The 19766-nt window shown below is 39.0% G+C and overlaps 1 protein-coding gene across 1 annotated transcript in view; it reads right to left on the bottom strand.

The window, feature by feature from the left end:
* The window catches only part of PDGFC (platelet derived growth factor C), a 119183-nt gene extending 101346 nt beyond the window's left edge, over positions 1-17837 (bottom strand). Inside the window, exon 1 of the mRNA XM_021539573.3 lies at positions 17485-17837. Within this exon, the coding sequence (XP_021395248.1) occupies positions 17485-17602 (118 nt within the window). The 5' untranslated portion in view covers positions 17603-17837. The remainder of the gene's footprint in view (positions 1-17484) is intronic.
* Between the last annotated feature and the right edge of the window lie 1929 nt (positions 17838-19766).

Genomic DNA, 19766 nt, shown 5'->3' with positions numbered 1-19766 from the left:
ATAGTTCAATTGCTAGGCTCTCCAAATATATAAAAGGAAATCTTGAAAATTATTCTTCTAAATTATTTGAGCAGGTGTTATTTATTCCATTCATAAGAACTGGAACTTCAGAGGACAGAACAAAACAGAGGTACACAAGTTCTCTATCAATTTACTGTTCTAGGAATAATTTTTTATTTTCTTTGCAGTCAAAAACCCCATTCCTAAATGGAGAATGGCATCCAAATGCTGACTCAGGTAAAAATTGAAAGACAGGTGACGAATATTCTGGCTATGAAGGTTTACTATGAAGAAAATGTCAATGGGAAGAAAACCAAGGCCAAAATAAACAGAACACCACTTGACACCACAACCTAACTCTAGGAAAGAACACTTAAGAAAGTTTACTTTCCATTTTTACAGTCACCACCTGATTTACAGCATCTTTTACCCATATTACCAATGATATACTTGAAGTGGAACATTGAAATGTCTTGATCCTGTGAAATTTATAGCTTTGACTCACTGCAGTCTCTATTATTTCCAGATCTCAGCACAGCACAAAGCAATTTCTGAGCATCTTTCCCATGTGCAGAGCTGCTGTCTGTCCTTCTGGATCAGGACAGGGATGAGAGGAAAACCTGAATATTAAGAACTTGAAGCAAAAGCATGGAAAACTAGAGAAAACACTATTACTTTGTTAATCCAGGGTCTTCTCATATCTTGAATACTGCTTCTTAGTATTTCTTGATACTTGAAATACCAGAAGATACATGCTTTATGTGCATTTTTGCTGCAGGCAAACACACAAACACTCTGCAGAATAGTGTGGCAGATCCAAGGCTTGGAGCAGCTACTAGCTGAGGCTCCACAATAGCTGGTCAAATCTAAAAACCACAGGCAAAACCAAAGACCAAGATGATACTGAATAAAATGAACCAACAGCGTGCAGGAAACAACCAAAATAAGATATTTATCAGTTATATGGTTAAACTTTCTCACTAGAAACTGTAAATAGCAAAGGTTTTCAAGATGTCAGAAATCCCTTGGGCTACCAAACACGCAAATTCTGCCTGCAGTTTATAAAAATTTCTGACTCCTACAATACTGGAAGGCAGGAGAATAGTCCAGGGAATCATTGTTACATTCCTTAATGGGTATTGTCAAACAAAACACATTGAGACAACTATACCTTTAATTTGGCCTGGAATGGCTGCTATTACCTTCTAGAACTTTCTCAGGGAATTGCCTTGGCACACAGGTCTCATTAATAGCGCTTTCTTTTAATCTACAGTCCTGAGATCACAGCATTATACCTAACCTTATCTCTTCCTTTTGGCCTCATTAACATTTGATGATATTCAAAATTCACATATTATTCCATATCTTTAATTACCTTGCCTTGCCTATCTTTAATAAAATTGTTTCATCTCAAATACAAAGCAGTTCTTTTTGAGTACAATCAACAATATTTTTTCTTGAACTCTCCTCAGCCTAATATTAATTATATAAGCTACCTACCACTAAGTTTTACTTCTTTAAAAATATCCATATTTACTAGGTAAACTGATAATTATTATTTAATTTTTTTCTTGGTAAATAAAAGTCATGTCTGAGTGAACTTTGCAAATTTTCTGCCTATAATTCTGTTCCATTTCTCTTCTCTTTCTCAAAGATTTTAATTCTCTTTTCAAGCCCTGGTTCCTACAGTTTCCCCAAGTTAAAAATGAAATTTAACAAATCAACCTTTAGTCACATTTTTCATGCAAATATCTCAAAAATAATAAAACATATCCAAAGCTGTGTAAAGCTGGGCAACAGAACAGCAACTACATTCTTAACAGATGCAAATGGTAGATAAGAACCTCAGAGTAGTTAATAAAAGGTTGCTCTAATTTCGGACATTCTTGTAGAGCAAGAAAATTGGTTACAAAGGAATTTTTGGGGACCAAAAGAAATCCTCCAATTTCATTCTGGTCAAAACAGTGTGCTAACCTGCAGCAAGTGATAGGGAATGTCAGTCACTGTCTCAACCCTCCAACAAGAATGGGGGGAGAGAAAGGCAAAAACATAACAAAACAAGAAACAAAACCCTCACAAACGGTTAAAGAAGAACCTTCATGTCTCCCCCAGTACCAATCCAGATGGAAGACCAGCACAGTCTTCAAACCCTCTTCATCTAATACTCTGTATTTCTTTGAAAACCTACTCAGGTAGTAGCTAAACCTAAGTTCAAGTAAGAGACAAGAATACAACCTCAGCCTTGTGTTTTCAACTATTAACTGCTCATACTTTGTTACTACATGAATGATGCCATGATACCAAAAAATATAACAGAAGTGTTACACACAGAGGCTGTCATTAAATGAAGTCCCTGGCAACATTTTTGCCTCAAGGCAATAATAAAAAAGTCTTCACAGTCCTGGAAGATTTCTGCAAGTGTCAAAGTTGTTGACAGTACCTAAAGCCTAATATACACCTACAGCTTGAAAAGTGTATATTTAAATTGCATAGGAATACAATTGTTGGAGGTGGCATCTTCATCAATAGATAACCCTCTGCAGAGAGATCAAGATGATAAAATTCTAAAGCAAATTATGAGAAAGCTATGAAAAGAAAACAGCTATTCCTAACCTCAGAAATTAACAACATAGAAATATTTTACTTTACCTTACAAAAGACAAGTAACTATGTGAAGCTATTTTGAGAGTCAATTTCTGGCATTTGTAAATAGAGGTTTGAAGAAGTAGGGAAAATATTGCACCAAAAACCAATTTACCAGATGCTCTATTTATAAAGGAAGAAAATTCAGAAAAGCTGAATTACATGCAGAAGGCTTAAAAATAAAACACAAATTTAATTGTCAGAGAATGAAATAAGTTTCTTTGAATTAGATCTTGTTTGTTTACAGACATTCTTAAAATCTGTGTAGTATTACTACTTTTGTCTTGCTACTGTCACTACATTTTAAACACAATTTATGGACTGCAAAAGACAGCATCTGAGCAGCATCTCTTCCTCTGCTGAAAAGAAAGCATTTATTCACATTACCTGGCTAAAAACCACCAATATCTTTCATGGAAAAGATCTAGAGAAAAATTATTCACCAGATACAGCATTTTATTGGATGCCCTTTTTTAAAAAAATCATTTTCTTATGGTGCATCTCTAGCCTTTGCTACCAAAGGTAGCAGTAAGATAAACATCTCCTTTGAGCAAATAATCCCATTGTGTTTATGGGGCATTCCTTGCTATCAAGTCATCCGGGACAGAAGGACTGATGACTTTTTGTTCTGTGCAGTCTTCAGGAATTGTACCCCAGACAACTCCAGTAGGATGCAAGATCTTTCCCTCTAGCCCTTCCTAACTGTGACAGAAAGCAGATGCCAGCTGAGCACCCAAAGCCTGATGCTGACCATTATAACTGCTATTTCTGCTAAAGGTGGTTCCAGAGGCTCCGGGGGTGTTCACAGGCAGAGAAATTACCAAATCTCCTCTTCTCCCTGTTTTCCCCATCCATATATAAATACACATCTAACCATTTCTGCTCAAAATGTTTTTGGCAGGTGCAAGATGCTGACCTTTCTATTCAAAAAGCAACCCTCTCACCACTGTCTGGTTTGCACACTTCTTCCTTAGGGCTCAGTTTATTTAAAAAAAACATTCCAAAATGCATGCATCCACACACAAAAAAACCAAGAAAAATCAGGAAGGAGAGAAGAAGGGAAGCCTTGGATGCAATTTTATTTATCCTCAGAAACATTTCAGGCATTATGAAATTATTTGTTTAAAAAGGGCCAGGAAAACAAAACAAAAAACAAACAAACAAACAAAAACGCAAGGGTTGCAGTGAATCTCTATTGGCACCAAGGTACCACTGAGCAGTTTGTTACATTCTATCATCTGGCTTTAAGGATCAAGCTCCCAGTGACAGCATAAGTTCCAGAAAAATAACTATATTGATAATTTTTAGAGAGACCTATGATTTTCCAACTGGCATTAGGTTTCATTTTTTAAATGCTTTAGTACTTTTTTAGAAGTATTGTAATTTCCTCTTGTTTAAAATAATGACAAGTATTGGTACAAAGCCATCCCTGAAGTTGGTACTAAGCCATCCACTTACTGGCCACACAAAAGACAAGGAATTTGAAAGGCCATGTCTGATATCTTAATTTTGGTGCACCAGAAAAAAACCACAGGAAAGTAGAGATCACTCATATTATGAATCCAATATTGATTAAAAAAACCCCTAAGCATCTCCTACTTTATCTGTAGTTCATCAGACATATAATTGCTTATATGACAGTGAAAAAAATTTTAGCATGAAAAAATTGTAACAGCTGAAAGAATGTTTCTCTTCACTCCCTGGGATATGAGCCCTGATTACCTACATGTTTAAACCACCAACACTGTACATATCCTATGTTTTGAGGAACAGTCCATCAAAAAGAGCTGGTTATCCTCAGTAATGCTGAGGATAAACCAAACCAGTATATTGCAATATTTATGAACTGATCACTGTCTTTGCTGTTTACTGCTTCATGTACTGTACCAGTGAAAAAAATCTTCCAAACTCCCCTTTTAAATACCTCTACATGATGGAAAAATCAGGTGATAACAATCTAGAAGTATAAAATAAGTTCCTCATGCACAAAAGGATGAAAAAAATAATTAACCCATTCAGTATTCATCAAAGAGCTACTGTGCTGGAGCCCTTCTGTTCATTCTCCTACTACAGAAAGGAAAAAAGAGACAGAGAAAAACAATTTCCATGTAGTATTGTCACAGCATCTTGGTTTCTTCTATTAACTTTCAACACAGACTTCTTTCACATCTGTCTCTACCTCTCAACATATACCACTTCCTTTATGCTTTAAGGCATTCAAGCTTGTTCAACTATTCTGCCAGTTGCAAAAAAGAGCATTTCTCACCTGCCATAAAGGAAGAAGCATGGAGGGGGTTGTTGCAGTTTTTATCGAATTTTTAACAAGAGCACAGATATTCATATCTTTCTATTAGTATTTTACTGTAAATGGAGTAGAGATGCTGTTGTTCAGCATACAGCTTGGATTCCTTAGCGTACTGAGTATAAGAAAGCTATAAAAGAAAATAAAACTCAAAATATGAAAGCATGATTAGCTTTTATCTTTCAAATACTATTTCACATGAGTAAGTTTTATTACACTTTAACCATTATTAGTTGGGGTTTTTTTTTAGATAAGAAGTAATTTAGATGCAGTAAGTTATTTTTATAACTAGACAGTCACAGCTACCATAGTAAACATGAATACAATTGCTGAGTTTTATTTCACGTTTAATGGACATAATCAAAAATCTGAAAAAGAAGTCATCAAGATGTTTCCCTTTTCCAGGCTTTGAATTAATGACAATGTCTTGATCTTGAAAATGTGCATCATGTAACTTTTTCATTCTAACTAGATCAAATCACTTCCCAGCTTCAATGGAATTCCTCATACAAGGTCAAGCCCTTTTGTGTATCTTCGGGAACAACTTCACAATACATCTTTGCATCTTTTACATCTATGCAATCCAAAGTACTGTCACTGGGGAAGTTCAAGGATTAGAGCTAGTCAGCTGGTAACACACTATTTATAAAAAAAATATACATATTTAGTATGCATAATAAATTGCTAGTAAATATAATGGTATACTTTATAGCAATTAGCAACTTTAGAACTGCTTTTATGTTAAGGATTTGACTGAAGCAGAGACAGAAATTCATATTTTTGATAACAGTTTACTTTTATTTAAGTATAAGATATCTTTTAGAGTGGAGTTTGAGCTTCAAAGTAATGAATATTCAGCAAACCAATGGAAAGGAAAAATGTAACAGAAAAACCAGCTACCTCTGAAAATAATTATATTTTAGTTGACTGTGAAGTCTTAAATCAGCCAAGGGATTGCAGTAGAGGCAGCAACAAAAAATTGCTTTTAATAAAGTAGTTATTAACAAATATGTGATCATGCACTTAAAAAAAAATCTAAAACACTGAAAAAGCCAAACAAAAAAAAGTCCTACATATTCCAAAGTTGGTTTTGAGGATCCTAGAGTAGGGCTAGGGAATCAGGACCCAGAAAACAATAGCTCCTATATTCTGTATTCAGTAGCAACATCTGGGTACACACAAATTCAAAAAACAGATGCTGTGAAACTGTGAAACCTCTGCATCCACACATTATCCTTCTGTGGAGCAGAGAGCACAACATGCAGCTTGGATGTGGCCAGTGATACACATGTTCAAAAGCCACTGTTGCCTGGAATTGAATGATTTTAAGAACAGTTGACATGCAGAAGAGCAGAGAAGATTCCATTCTTCCCAAACCCAAGAAAATGAAAATAAAATGTAAATATTGTCATGTTACCTAGCATTAGTGGACCTCCATGTAAATATAAAAGATTACTATTTAAACTCTACACAATTTATTGAATGTTGTAGGACCTACTAACACAATGATAGCCCACTTGAATTAATTCAAAATACATTTAGCTCCAATATTCACCACTGTTTGCCCAAGCCAACTTAAAACAAGAGCTTCTCAGATTCTCACTTTTTGAAAAAATAGTTTTCATTTCATTTCTTTTAACTATGTTAAAAGCAATAACAATTTGGAAACGCTTCACTGCTACTTCATTGGTTATTACACTACACCAACCTCCACACGCATCTTGACAAATGAGGCACACCAGTGTTTTGTAAGATTCTTGCTGATAAGGCAGGCACACACTTTAGAAACATATTTATCTTTCTACTTGACAACTATACAAAACCATCTTTTTCCCCACAAGCAACATGAAAGTTTTGCAAATGAGGCAGGTATTTAAGCAACAGAGTTCTCTTTACTGTCATACTTTGCCGGGGTGTGGCATTCTTGAGGTGTTAGGTAATATCAAAGACAATTGCAGTGGTCTCTCTTCAAATGAAAATTATTGAACTTGATGCCTCAGGTTTCAGCTTTTGTATTTTTCAGATTGTATTTTGCTTTAGCATGTAAGTCTAGGCCCCATATTAGAGGATAGTAAGCTCTTTCCACAAAACAATTCCTTCTCTAGCTGGGGACCCAAGGACAGCTGACCCAGATCTCAGGTCCAAGAGCATAAACAACAGTGGACTGAAGAGAGAAAACAAGAAGGATGGGAATTCAAGTGATCTGTTGTCCATTTTGTGGCCATTTTGGGTTGTGCTGGCCAGAGTGGATCTGTTTGAGACCTCTTAATAAATACCTACTTTACTCTTTAGCTCTGTCTAGTCTCTGTTCTAGGTCAGCCTTCACAAAGTATCAAACTCAAGCTCTATGACGGTACTGTTTGGACTCAGCCTGGGACACCCACTTCTCTACACACATAGCAGTTCTTGCAAGTACAGAGAACAGGTATAGAATAAATATTCCCAAGAAAAACAAACAAAAAAACCACACACACACAAAAAAAAAAAATACGCTGTTTTCAGCATCTTATGCCAATCTTTATAAAGGCTCCTAGGCAGATAGGTAAAGATTGCTGAAAGACTCAACTGTCACAAATTCAATCTCCAAAGGTGCATTAACACTACAGCCAAGTACTTTGGGACTTCTCATAACAGCATACAGTGAGTGCTTAGCAGAAATTCTTAGAGTATTTAAAGTTTCAGACTCCAGTTGGCCTATAAATATACAGCACACCTTGGGTCTGGGATTTTTGAATGACACAAATAAAGCAAGACCATCAAGAATCTTTAGCCATACTTTAAAACAATAGGCAAGGTCAAATCCAACAGTTTAATCTTCTTTATAGAGATAATGTTTGTTTTGGAGCCATTACTTGTCAATTAAGAGGTTTTACCCCCCTTTCAGATCCATTATAGTTTCACAAGAAACAGAAATGTTGGTAGGTATGAACCTCCCTGTGTAACAGCAGATCAACTAAGTAATAAGACATGGAAGTCTTTAAATTTATTTTTGAAACACAAATTGTCAATAATACACATATACACCTTTTACGCTTGACACTATCTGATGCAACATTAATTCAAATTGCTTTCTGAAGGACTTCTTCAAATGCTGCATAATCATACATGCACACTATCCAGGTAAGAACTGTTAGTTTCACAGGCACATTATCAAGCACAAGAGAGATACATCAACAGTTCATTATTTAGCACTGTACATACAAATAGAGAGCTTCACTCATGCACAGTCAATTACTAATAATTCCAGACTTGTGCTTAGCAAAGTTATTTTCTTTCTGAAATGAGCTGCAGATTTTAGTGCATGAAGAGTTATGAAAGGCAATTGAAGTTACTTTGGGAGTCAGAGAGCAAGCACATCTCATGAGAAGGCAAGCACCTCATAGTAGCTAACACCAATATCCTTCCCCCAAATGTGAGAAGATTGGCCATCCTCAGGCATATATTTACATCAAAGCAAATAAATGACCCACAGAATGCATCTTAACATGCAGAAGTTGTAGTTATCATATTTTTTCACTTCTCCCCAACAAGCGATAAAATTGGGAGGGCCTTGCGAGGTGACACACCATGGATAAGATGTTCAGTGCTTCAATGAGATACAACACACTTTTCTGTGACTAACACAGCTTAGTTTGGATCAGTCACTGCTGTTCTGTGCAAACCTATTTATACTGACAGAGCAGAGAGCCAAAATGGTTGCTTTGTAATTAGTTCAGGCATGTTTAAATCCAGAAGGGAAACTCTTTTAGTTGATTTTCCCTGGGAATACTACAAAGTTCCACTACAGCTTCACAGTGTAACCATGAAGACTAAGAAAGGCTCCCCATTCACCCAGAAAAATAACAAATCACAGTACTAAATTGTTCTCCTGCATCTTGGCTTTACCCTGAATGCAATGAAATGTTTGAAAACACTTTTTCTGAAAATTTGTCATCTGTAGTGTCAAAGGCATTCCTGTCAGAAAAAGAAAATCTTATTGAAGGCAAAATTCAGTCAAGATGACTGTAAAAACCTAATCCACACCTTTGAATTTGGACTGAATATCCATCACTTAAACATCTTGTAAATGACCCAATTTGTTTACATGGCCCTGTAGCTTTTTATGACTTTTCCATAAAGAAGTTATTACATCCATTCCTTTTATTTTGTTTTAGAGCATTTGAACAAACCCCAGAACCACAAGCAAGTGAAACAGATTCTCTGCAGATGGAAGTGGCCTCATATAACTCTCCACTACCGGTGAAATAGTCAGAACAACACTTTCCGTTTGGAAATGCCATACCTTCACACACAGAAAAAGAATTTCCTGCACCACATGTCTTTTTTAATGTTTAGCTATCGCATTAAATGAGTTCTGGTTTCCCTGTCAATCCAAGGAGGAACTTGGGGCTCCTAGGACTAATGCCCTGGATTGTTTGGAACAAGGGTGAGCACAGTTGGATGGTTACACAGAGAATTACTCTGGGGGAGAAAAAGTAATAAAATAGAAAAAAAATAATCAAACTTAGATATTCTAGCTGCTATCATACAATAGCTCATCCAATGAAGCTCCCTAAATAACAGTTTAGTAAAAGACTGGACAACTGAGTTTTGTGAAAAATACTATAACTAAAGATAACAATGGAAACAAGTGACACTGTGCATTAATTCAGAATTAAGTACCTCTTCCAGCAAGGTCATTTTCCCACTTCATGTACTTTTAAACAAATAATGCTGAAAAAGAGACATTGCACACACATAAACTTACAACTTTGCTGATATGTGCCAAACTGAATAATGGTTTAAGGATGTAGAATATTGAAACTACAAAAGGGACACCACTCCTTTACCTTTTACTGCCTGATCCTAGTTTATCAGATTACAGGACAAATTCTCTAATTAACTGCAGCATCTAACTCCTTGCCCTATCCCACCTTCTTATATTATTTATTGCCAATTCATAATAATACTACAGCAGCAGCAATGTAAAAATGAATTAACTGTACAGAAAACACAAGCAACATTGTTTCCTCTTCCCAAGAGATTCTTTGCTTTTTCTAAAACAGACAGATTAAAGTTTCAAGAAAAGTCACATAAGGGTGATAAGGGATCCAGCACCCAAAATTATCACTGGCTCTGCCAGACATTTGCTGAAACTGGGAAGACCTCCCCTGCTTTCCTTCAGTAGTACTGTTGTATCATAGGGAACATATTAGGATAGGTACCCAACCAACACCACTGTTCATCTAGAAAAACCAAGCCCTAAAAAATTAAAACCAAAGATTTCTAATTCCAGTCATAATGCATGACCAAAGGAAAGCCCCAGCCTGCCTATTTTTACCAAGCTTTATTCAGACTCATGGTACCCTCCACTTCATGTGGAGAAATCAGCACAACAGTGATCAAATTAAGTCATGCCTGCATGTTGTTTTAATGCAGTTAATAATCAGTTTTAACCAATTCAATGAGAAATTCAGTATTTTGGGCTTTCAGGGAGATAGGAAGAGGTGACCTTCAGCCTAGAAGAATCTCCTTAAAACATCCATGTTTATAATGATACCTTGAATGAATTTACCACAAAATGGTAAGTTTAATAAATAATTTATGTGGATTAATTCACTAAAAGGCATATTCCTGCAGAAAAAAAAATGTGTTATTGGTTATTCCCTTGATGCCTCATTCTTGGTAGTATAAAAGAATGCCACTTCATGGAAAATAACCTTTGAAAATTTTCTTATTTCGTTTCTATTTCTGCCTGTATTGTATTGGATTAAAGGGAGGTTAATTCATATCCTCTTTCCCCAGCTCCAAACACCTGCATATAAAAATGGCAGAAAGAAAATAAAATTCCAAAACCAAAAGCTGCAACCATCACTGTGAAGATCCTCACTGCAGCGTTAACCTGCATAGTCTTAAATTAGCCCACAAGAATGAGAATAGCCATACAGTGAAATAATAATCCAGTGGCTCAAAGAGATTTAACTAAACAGCTGAGGAGTTCTTTTAACATCAGCTGCAGCCAGCAGGATCTGGTCAGCAAAGGTGAATGCACATTGCCATGGCTTGGAGATGGCAAGACACTCACAGGACTTGTGGCAAGAAGCCAAGCAGGGTCAGAGCCCAGGGCAAATATTAGGTCGTGCCAATGCAGGGAAAACACCAAAGTCCAAAACTGAGGGTGTGCTCAACAGAGATGGAATAGCTGGAAGAAAATTAAGATCAGAAAAAAAACATAGCACTTTGCAAACCCTCATGCAGAAGGCTTGCAGGAGATTGAGGAACTAGCTGCGCTTTCTCCTTTGTTTATACTAATTTTTTAATAGTTCTTATATTCTCTGTGTGTAAGACTTTCTCCCAGAGCATCCAGAGTCCTGCTTTTTGTCACCCAGCCAAACAACTGCTCTGGAAACCGACTAAGTTATGGAAATGTAGTGACTTGTTATTGCACACATGCTTTGTAAAGATGAGGTACCTTCACACATAAGAAGACTGCTTAGTATGCTGTAGAATCATGAAATTAAACACAAATAGCCCAATGTAACACTGAAGATTCCTTTCAAAAATCTCAGTAGAACAATCCCAAAAAGAGGTGATCAGAAGACAGATGAGCCCTAAGGCTAGGACGTCTACAGATGGAGCCAGGAACAAATTTTCCAGGCATTGTCACATTAAAATAACACCCTACAGTCTAAGAAAGCCCCGTCAAAACACTAGTTGAAAATTTAGCTTCACAATAATTTTCACTTACCTACTTAAATAAAAGCATTTCACATTCAAACACAAGCTGAAAAAGTTCTCCTCAAAAGGGAATGACAGGGCTCCGTGAGTTTTAAAATGTAATTAATATTTCAGAAACTTTGAAACAACAAAGCACTCATACAGCCATTTAAGTGCTACTAAAATAACTATGTTTCTACGTGTAAGCTCTACTTCCTTTCTGTTCCAGTAACTTTTTCTAAGTCCCACTGGTTTCTGCTAAAAGGCTGCTTCTGTAGACGCTAATTCTTAAGATGCTTACACACCAAGAAGTGTATTTCCCATGGCATGCACTTTGGGACTAAAAAGCAAAGGCATGGCTCTTTGGCAAAGCCAAGAGCTATCTATAAAGCAATTGAAGAGGCTCATTTCCCAATAAAGGAAGTGGGCTTGCTCAGCACATCCTCTTTCTAGTAACCAGGAACTGCCAGACATAGCAAAAACCAAAAGCAGCAACCACCCAACAGAGACAGAAACCCCCAAAACCACTGCTATAACTCTCAACCACTGCTGTATGATGTAAACCAGTACTTTGCTATTACATGTTAATATGTAATAATTAAGGCTCAAAGGGTCTGGAAAAAACTATAAGATATAAGAGACATTATGTTTATGGGAAGACAAAGTTGAACATAAGCTCTTTGGCAACATAGCTGTCCCTGACTCAAGGTATGCCTCATGTTTCTTCTCCATTATAAAACTCTATCTGACTGACAGATAAACTAAAAACCCCCCAAACAATATAGCAAAGCTTTGAAGTCCAATCTGCACACTTAACAGGAACCAATTAATGCAAAAGTAAGATTTTACACTAAATTCCATTCAAGACTCCATTTTACACTAAATTCTATTTCAACCCTAAAAAAATACATGGACAGGTTGGAATGGCTACATATTTGAGACAAGGAATAAAAAGTCTGCTTTTAAAACCCTTATTTTACCTAATAGAATAAACTGAGAGAAGCAACAGGACTAAGGAGAAGTCCCAAGCATCACTCTGCTGAATGGCAAACAACATACCAGAAGTCAACTACAAACACAAAAAAATCCAATTTAAAAACTTTCTTCCTCTGCAATTTGTTGTTGCATTGAACAGCTTCTCTAATTTGTCACAATCTTCTGCTTAAAGTCAAAAGAGGATGTGCTGTAACTCATTACTTTCCAGGAAAACAGCTTTAAAACATTTCAAAACAAGCCTTGGACCAGACAGAAATAGATTTGACTTGAAAAAAAAAAATTGCATAGCCATCAAGTTTCCCATTTAGATGACACAGCTCAAATATTATTCTTATCTTCTCAAAACTTCTTATCTTCTCAAAACTAAGACAATTTTTGCTACCCAGCAGTCCTGGCACTCTTCAATTCAACATGAGCCAGTGGAAGTAGCATTACACCATGACAAAGTATCTTCAGTTATAAGAGAGAATTTTGTAGTCAATTTTCTTTTTTCTGCTTTCAAGCAAAAGCACTGACATTCCTGTCTGTAAGGATTCAATGTGCTGCATCACTTGGATAATCACACTTTCTCCTGATGTTCAGCCCAAGTTAAAGGAACTTAATCAGAAACCCTTTTTTGTGATGCTGTCCCGCTCCCTGAATTAACTGGGAGCTCTTTTTGGATGTGCACAAATCAGGGGATCCTCTGTGTGGTTCAGAGTGGGCATGGTGATTCTCATCACCTCAAGAAACATACTCTGCCACTTCAGCTACTCACTCAGTTCCAGCTGCATCCACCAGCTTTTCCTAAGGATGGCCTAAAATATGCAAGTTTCAAACTCTGTCTCAAGGACATATTTTCAGTTTGGGTTTTTTAAGCTACATAAATCTTTCCCATGTCAGAAGATTTAAGAAACAGATTATGAAGTGTTCAGTTAATGAAACTTATTATTAGGAGTTTCCATTCCTGTGAAGAAAGGAGAAAACTAGCCTAATTCCTTTTGAGATCTGTGAAAAGACAGATCATGACAGGCATATTAACTGTGCTGCAGACTTGACATAAATCAAGTAAGCACTTCAGTTTTCTAAGATTTACTTCAGCAACTCTATTTACTGCAGTTCATTCATACTTGAAAATGACTGCAGGAAAATCAGTCCTGGTGAGTTTCTAACTAACCTCAGGTTCTTGGCCTTCTGAAGCCATTCAGTACTACACTTGAAATGTACACACCATGCTGTACACATCATTGCTTATGGCATCCAACAGTAGTTTTTCATGTTTCTATAGATACACTCATATTTCTCATAGAAAACAGCTGATAGCTTAGCAAAATCACCTTAAGCATTTATTGCATCTTGTTCTCAGGCATCCAAGAAAACAGGTCTTAGATTCTCCTGCCATCTCATGTTGTAATCAAATCCAGATTAAGCTAACATCACATAAACAGGTGCACTCAAGACTAACAAAGTCACTAGAATTAAGTCATTTGCAGTACTCAACCTACCAATGCCCCCTACTCAACCTACAAATCCCCCTCAGACATTTCTGAAGCTACAGAAACACCATGAAGATACTACATCAAAAACAGCAGTCAAAAGTAGATAGAAATGAAGAAAGAAGTAAACCATCCAATTAATCAAATTCAATATAAGACAATCAGTTTTGTGATTTAAAAGAAACTGAGCATTGAAGTTTTCTTGACTCTTTGCTTCAATATGGAAAAATTGTAGTAAATACATTTAAGGGCCATAAGAGAAATGATAAAGCAACCTAAGTATGAAATACCCTTCAAAGCATAATCTGACAAAGAATTGTAGAAATTAAATCCACCCAGATAAACGGGAGCCCTCACTACATGCACCATTTACTACTGTTTTACTTTCCAGAAAACTGTTGCATAAATTTCTTTGATCCTCCAGATGATTATTTACTCAGTGGAATAAAATAAAAACATTAAACATAAATAGGATTTTTTTTTACAGAAATCACATAAAACCCTTTGCTGTCAGAGTTACAAATAAAACCTGTTAAAAGAAAACCACACTATAAGAGAGGGCAGGCAAATAAAAATATGGAGGTAGTTTTCAGCGGTTTCAAATGGAGCTACACTGGCCCCACAACAACCAACACAGTGAATTTCCAGGAGGTCCCAGAAAAACACTGTGTTCTAAAATATTTAATTTACAATTGCAAAAAAAATATTTACACTAGGAAATTTCCACCCAAAATAATATTCACTATGCAGAAAAACCAAGATATCTTCTTCTGCAAACAATTAGCAAATGAGTCAAATTGTAATTTTGAAGTTAATATAATTCAGCTATTAAATAAGTAAATATTAGTTAATCCTTAAGCACATGCTTTATCCTTTGAAACACAAGTAGTCCCATTGAATTAATAACTGGTCACAGGCATCCTCAGCATCTCCTTGAAGAAATAGCTATAGCACCCATGTGTACAGCTGAGCAACACTGAAATCCATTCTACTGCAAAACTTCTTGGCCACTTAGCAGTTTTACATGTTGAGGACAGAGCTTTTATTTGTAGAGTGCATGAGTAAAAAAAATCTCCCTCTCTCCTGACCAGAGATTATTTGGCACATGAACAACAATATCTCATTCTCATACTCCAGGGAGTTTTAACCTGCCTCTAGCTAAAAGCTATACAATCTTTAGATTGCAGCAGAGTGTAAAAATCACTCTAATTAAATCAAGTAAGAACTGGTTCAACTAGTGTTACTGATCCCCCAAATAATTAAAATCAGTTAAGAAAAGTCAGAGGTTGGTACTTAGCTAAACGTAAACTTGTGCTAATTTTTTTAAGTAAGTTTTGCAATTCAACAACTACAAAGCAAACTTAAAGTAAGCTACAAGAGGAACCTGGACTATTCTGAGTATAAACTACCATGTAATACAGTTTCAGGACACTGTTTTTTTTCTTTTAATAAAATTTCTCCTGTCTTTGCATTTGTCCTAAGATGTAGTGAATGTATCTTAGAGCATGCCAAATTTAGTTGCAAACCAGTTGAAGCCTGACCTAAGGCCACTGTATTTCTGATATATGTGAACAGAATCTAGTTTGCACTGTCACATATATTTACACCTATTTACACCAGTTTTGCTTCTCTGCTTTATGATCTACCTTTTACACTGTTGTGCACCCATTGTTGCACCCTGGAGGCCTTTCAGGGCCCAGCTGTATTATCCTGGAGTCCTGGAACAAGCCTTTTAGAGGAGACTGACAGCATAGCAGGTTTCTTTCCAGTCCTGACAAAGCTAAAGCAAAGCAATGACAATACTCTGTGTGTTGATAAGCTCCATATGTACACCATGCAAATTTAAGACAAGGCAGCATAACAGCACAAGACATCAGTATATAATTGCCAAGCCCATTTTGTCACAAACTGGTGCCCTAAAGCCTCTAAACACCAGGTAGATAGGAAGGGGTAGAAAGTGAGTGATTTCTCACACAGAGCAGATAATTTCCTGCACTGTGTACAAAGTCTGATTGGTTTCCTGTCAGAACAGCCTGGTCTCTAAGTCTTTTGATCACTTTCCCCTGGCCCTTCACAGTTGCTCTGATTAGAGATTGATCCCCATGCTGCTCTTTGATCAGCAGCTCCGGCAGTCTGCAGGTGCCATATATCATCACATTAACAGGCCACAGCAGTATTAATCTCCCCCTTTTAAATTTGTTAGTGCACTGCATATTCTACCCACTCAAAGAACACTCGCAGAGGTCTCTGAAACTTTGCTTTCTATTAGAAGATATGACATAGAATACTTTTATTAGGGGAGTCCCAAGTTCAAAGTCGAGAGAATTGAATTAGCCTTGAATCTGCGTTTCTGCTTTATTTCATTACAGTTCAGAGAGTTTTGAGAGCTCCCAGCTTGGCCTTTTGTGTTGGTTTGTGCCCAGGGAGAAAGCTTGTTCTAGCTGACATGCTAAGTACTAAATTTTTCAGACACACCCCCCCGCCCCCCACCCCGTACGTTAAACACCAGGGTTTCCACGAATGTATGAAAACAGCCTTAATTTTGGATATTCTACAGTAAGTGTGGTTTCATGCAGTATATAACATTACAGTTTGCAAAGTATTCTTTAAAATTACTTCATAATAGCAGATCAAGAGGAAAGGCGCTTAAAAATCTGAATAATGTAAATCATATGGAGTTCAGAGGCTAAGCAAATTACACACCCCGAAGCTGCCCTTGCTGTATGAAAGGAGTCTTTCTCCAGCTCTGCGCAGCCCCAGCCCAGGGGAACTTGCATTTGAGAGTTTTCTAAACATTTCAGGTACACTTGAAAGTTGAAAGTAATTCTCATTTCCTATGCAGGATTAGCTCGTTTCCAGCCCGTACAAAACACCACTCATTCATGCACAGACACAAAAACCCACCCCCCGAGAGCCAAGCATTTAGGGTACAAAGGTGCGCGGTTCGTTGTTGGGTTTAGGTTGCTGGTTTTCAGTTTGCTCGGTTTCTTAGCAGGGCGAGGCGGTGTTCGGGAAGGGGACACGGTTTTTTTTGCACCTCAAGTAGCGCAGAAGAGGGAAACGCCGGGCTCCCCCCGCGGCTGCCGGACCGCTGGCTGCCCTTTTACCCGGAGCCGGCGGCAGAGCCGCGCTGCCCCCGCGCCCACCGCCCCGGGGCCGCGCTCCCGCGCCGCGGCCGCAGGAGAGGAGCCGGCAGGAGAGGAGCCGGCAGGAGAGGAGCCGGCAGGAGAGGAGCCGGCAGCAGAGGAGCCGGCAGCAGAGGAGCCGGCAGCAGAGGAGCCGGCAGGAGAACTCCGCTCCGCTCCGCGCCGGCCGGGCGCCCGCCCCCGCCCTGCCCCGGGCTGCGCAGCGGCGGGCGCTGCGGCTCCTTACCGTTCTGCTCCTTGGCGCCGGAGAAGGCGAACTTGCTGCTGAGATCGGATTCGGCGACGGCCCCCTGCCTCCGGCCGGCCAGGGCAGATGTCAGCAGGAGCAGCCCGAGGAGGAGCATTGGGCCGGCGGGGCGAGGGGCTCCGGCACAGCAGGCACTGGCGGCGCGGCACCGAGGCCCGGGCGTCTCTCAGCAGCGCCCGGCGCGGGCTGCGCCGCTGGGGAGAAGGCAGCACTGAGCCTGCTCTGGCAGCGGAGAATTGCAGGGTAGTTTCCACATAATCCCATCCAAAACTTTTTCCTAGCCCTCTTCTGTGTCTCCAGGTTTTGTTTTCCTTTGGCTTTTTTTTTTTTTTTTTTTTTCCCTCTCTCTCTTAAAAAGAAAAAAAAGAAAAAGAAGAAGAAGAAAGGATCAAAGGAAAATCTGGACCCAGACCAGCTTCCCAAGGACTAAACAATCCGTGGCCGTGGCGGGCGGGGGTCGGAGCGGCCGGGGCCGGTGCGGGGCTGCCGCGGAGCAGCGCGCACCTGTCAGCGGCAGCGGGGGCGGGCGGGGGGCGGGCAGCCCGCGCTCGCACACCAGCGCTCCCCTCGCCCGCAGCTCGGCCGCCGCGCTGCCAGCCCGGGCCGTGCCTGCCGGCTCCCCCCGCCCTCCGCGCCCGCCGTCCCATCACGGCGAGGGCGGCACCTGGCGCGGCCGTTTACGCCCCGGGAAGTTGTCGGTGGGAAGAAGGAGGCTGGCGGGCGGCCCCCGCCGCTGCCCCTCTCCAGCGGCCAAGTGGCGGCGCAACAGGTGCTGGCAAGGCAACCGGGGGGCTCCCCCAGCACCGTGTGCCCCGCGAAGGGGGCTCCTCCGCCGGCCCCCGGGGAGGACCCGAGGTCACCGCGGTGCGGAGTCGGTTTGTGTGTTCGGCAATTAGGGCGAGAGGCTGACTTACCCGTATTTGTTTACTGGGCTGTTATTATGGTAGTTGGGTTTGTGCTTGAAAACTTGGTGCTTGGTTAAACATTTTGTCTAAAGGATGCCCTTGGTAGTGGGAACTAAAATACTGAGAGGAAGCTTTAAAAAAATCTCTGAATACTTTATTTTTCTTTGCTTGTTTGGGTTTGTTTGGGATTTTTTGTACCAGAATTTGTTTTGATTACTCTGAACTGGGACATCTAACAATTATGTAAGCAGATGGAAACATAGGTTCTACTCTTTGTAACTGTCCCTGGCTTGTTGCAATGCCTTGTGGTACTTGGTGAAGTAAAGCAGACAGGATTGGGTTCCTTTTTGCTGTTTCACCAGAAACCAGAACTGAGATTATGTCAGGGAGTATTCCCCTGTTAATGCTGGTGAGGACTAAAAGGACTGATGATGTTCAGCAACCATATGCATGTTTGCTAGAGATGGCATTTCTAGTTTGCTACAGAACTGAAACTGTGACTATGTGGTGGGTCTGGGTAACAACACCGAACGCTAACTGGATACCAGGAAGGCAAAAGAAGCAATTAAGACAAATCTCTTTGTCTTGATTGAGAAGTTTTGGGAGGGTTTCTTAAATTTTTGACTTCAGCCCCCATAGGTCTATGGTTGTTTTGGGGATGGATGGGAGACCCATACAGCCATATATATTTTTGGGGGGCCTATAAACCATGATATGTGCAAACAGATAAAAGAGAAACTGAATCTGCATTGCCAGAATCTCAAGCACACACTACATAAATTTCTTATCCTTTGACCCAGCTCTTTCCATTATATAACTGAGCTGATTCTTTGCCTCAGCCAAAGTAACCCTTGAGACAGTGATAAACAACCCCTCTGTTCCTAATAAGTGACATATTTCCAGTAGCAACTGAAAGCTGTCCAGCCAAGCTGGGCTGTCTTCTGAAAAGCAGACTTGGAGCATACCGTAAATAGCAACCCTTAACTTACAGAGCATGAAGACAGAAATGTACTGCACAAAGCAGTACAATAATAATACAATAAACAATAATAACTTTTATTATTGTTATCCTTATAATTTTTTTTGCTTCACCATTGTTATTTTTTAACGGAAATAAAAATAACATGTACAACTTTCTAGGTCTCCTACTCAAGCAGTGTTTTCGAGTTTTTTTAAATCAAATAAATGAAGTATTACTGTAGCTTAACCTTCATTGCCTGAGGATTTTGTGGGAGTCTTTGTACTTTGCAGTACTGATGGCAAGTTCACTCTGGAAAACATGGACCTAATGTCTTATGCTATGTACATAAAAAATAAACTATCCATTGAAAAATCTAGGCTGCATCAGAGCAGGGT

The sequence above is a fragment of the Lonchura striata genome, chromosome 4 (genome assembly GCF_046129695.1).
Source record: "Lonchura striata isolate bLonStr1 chromosome 4, bLonStr1.mat, whole genome shotgun sequence".
Lineage (NCBI taxonomy): Eukaryota > Metazoa > Chordata > Aves > Passeriformes > Estrildidae > Lonchura > Lonchura striata.
The sequence above is the reverse complement of the archived record's forward strand: the minus strand, read 5'-3'. Positions and strand labels throughout refer to the sequence as shown.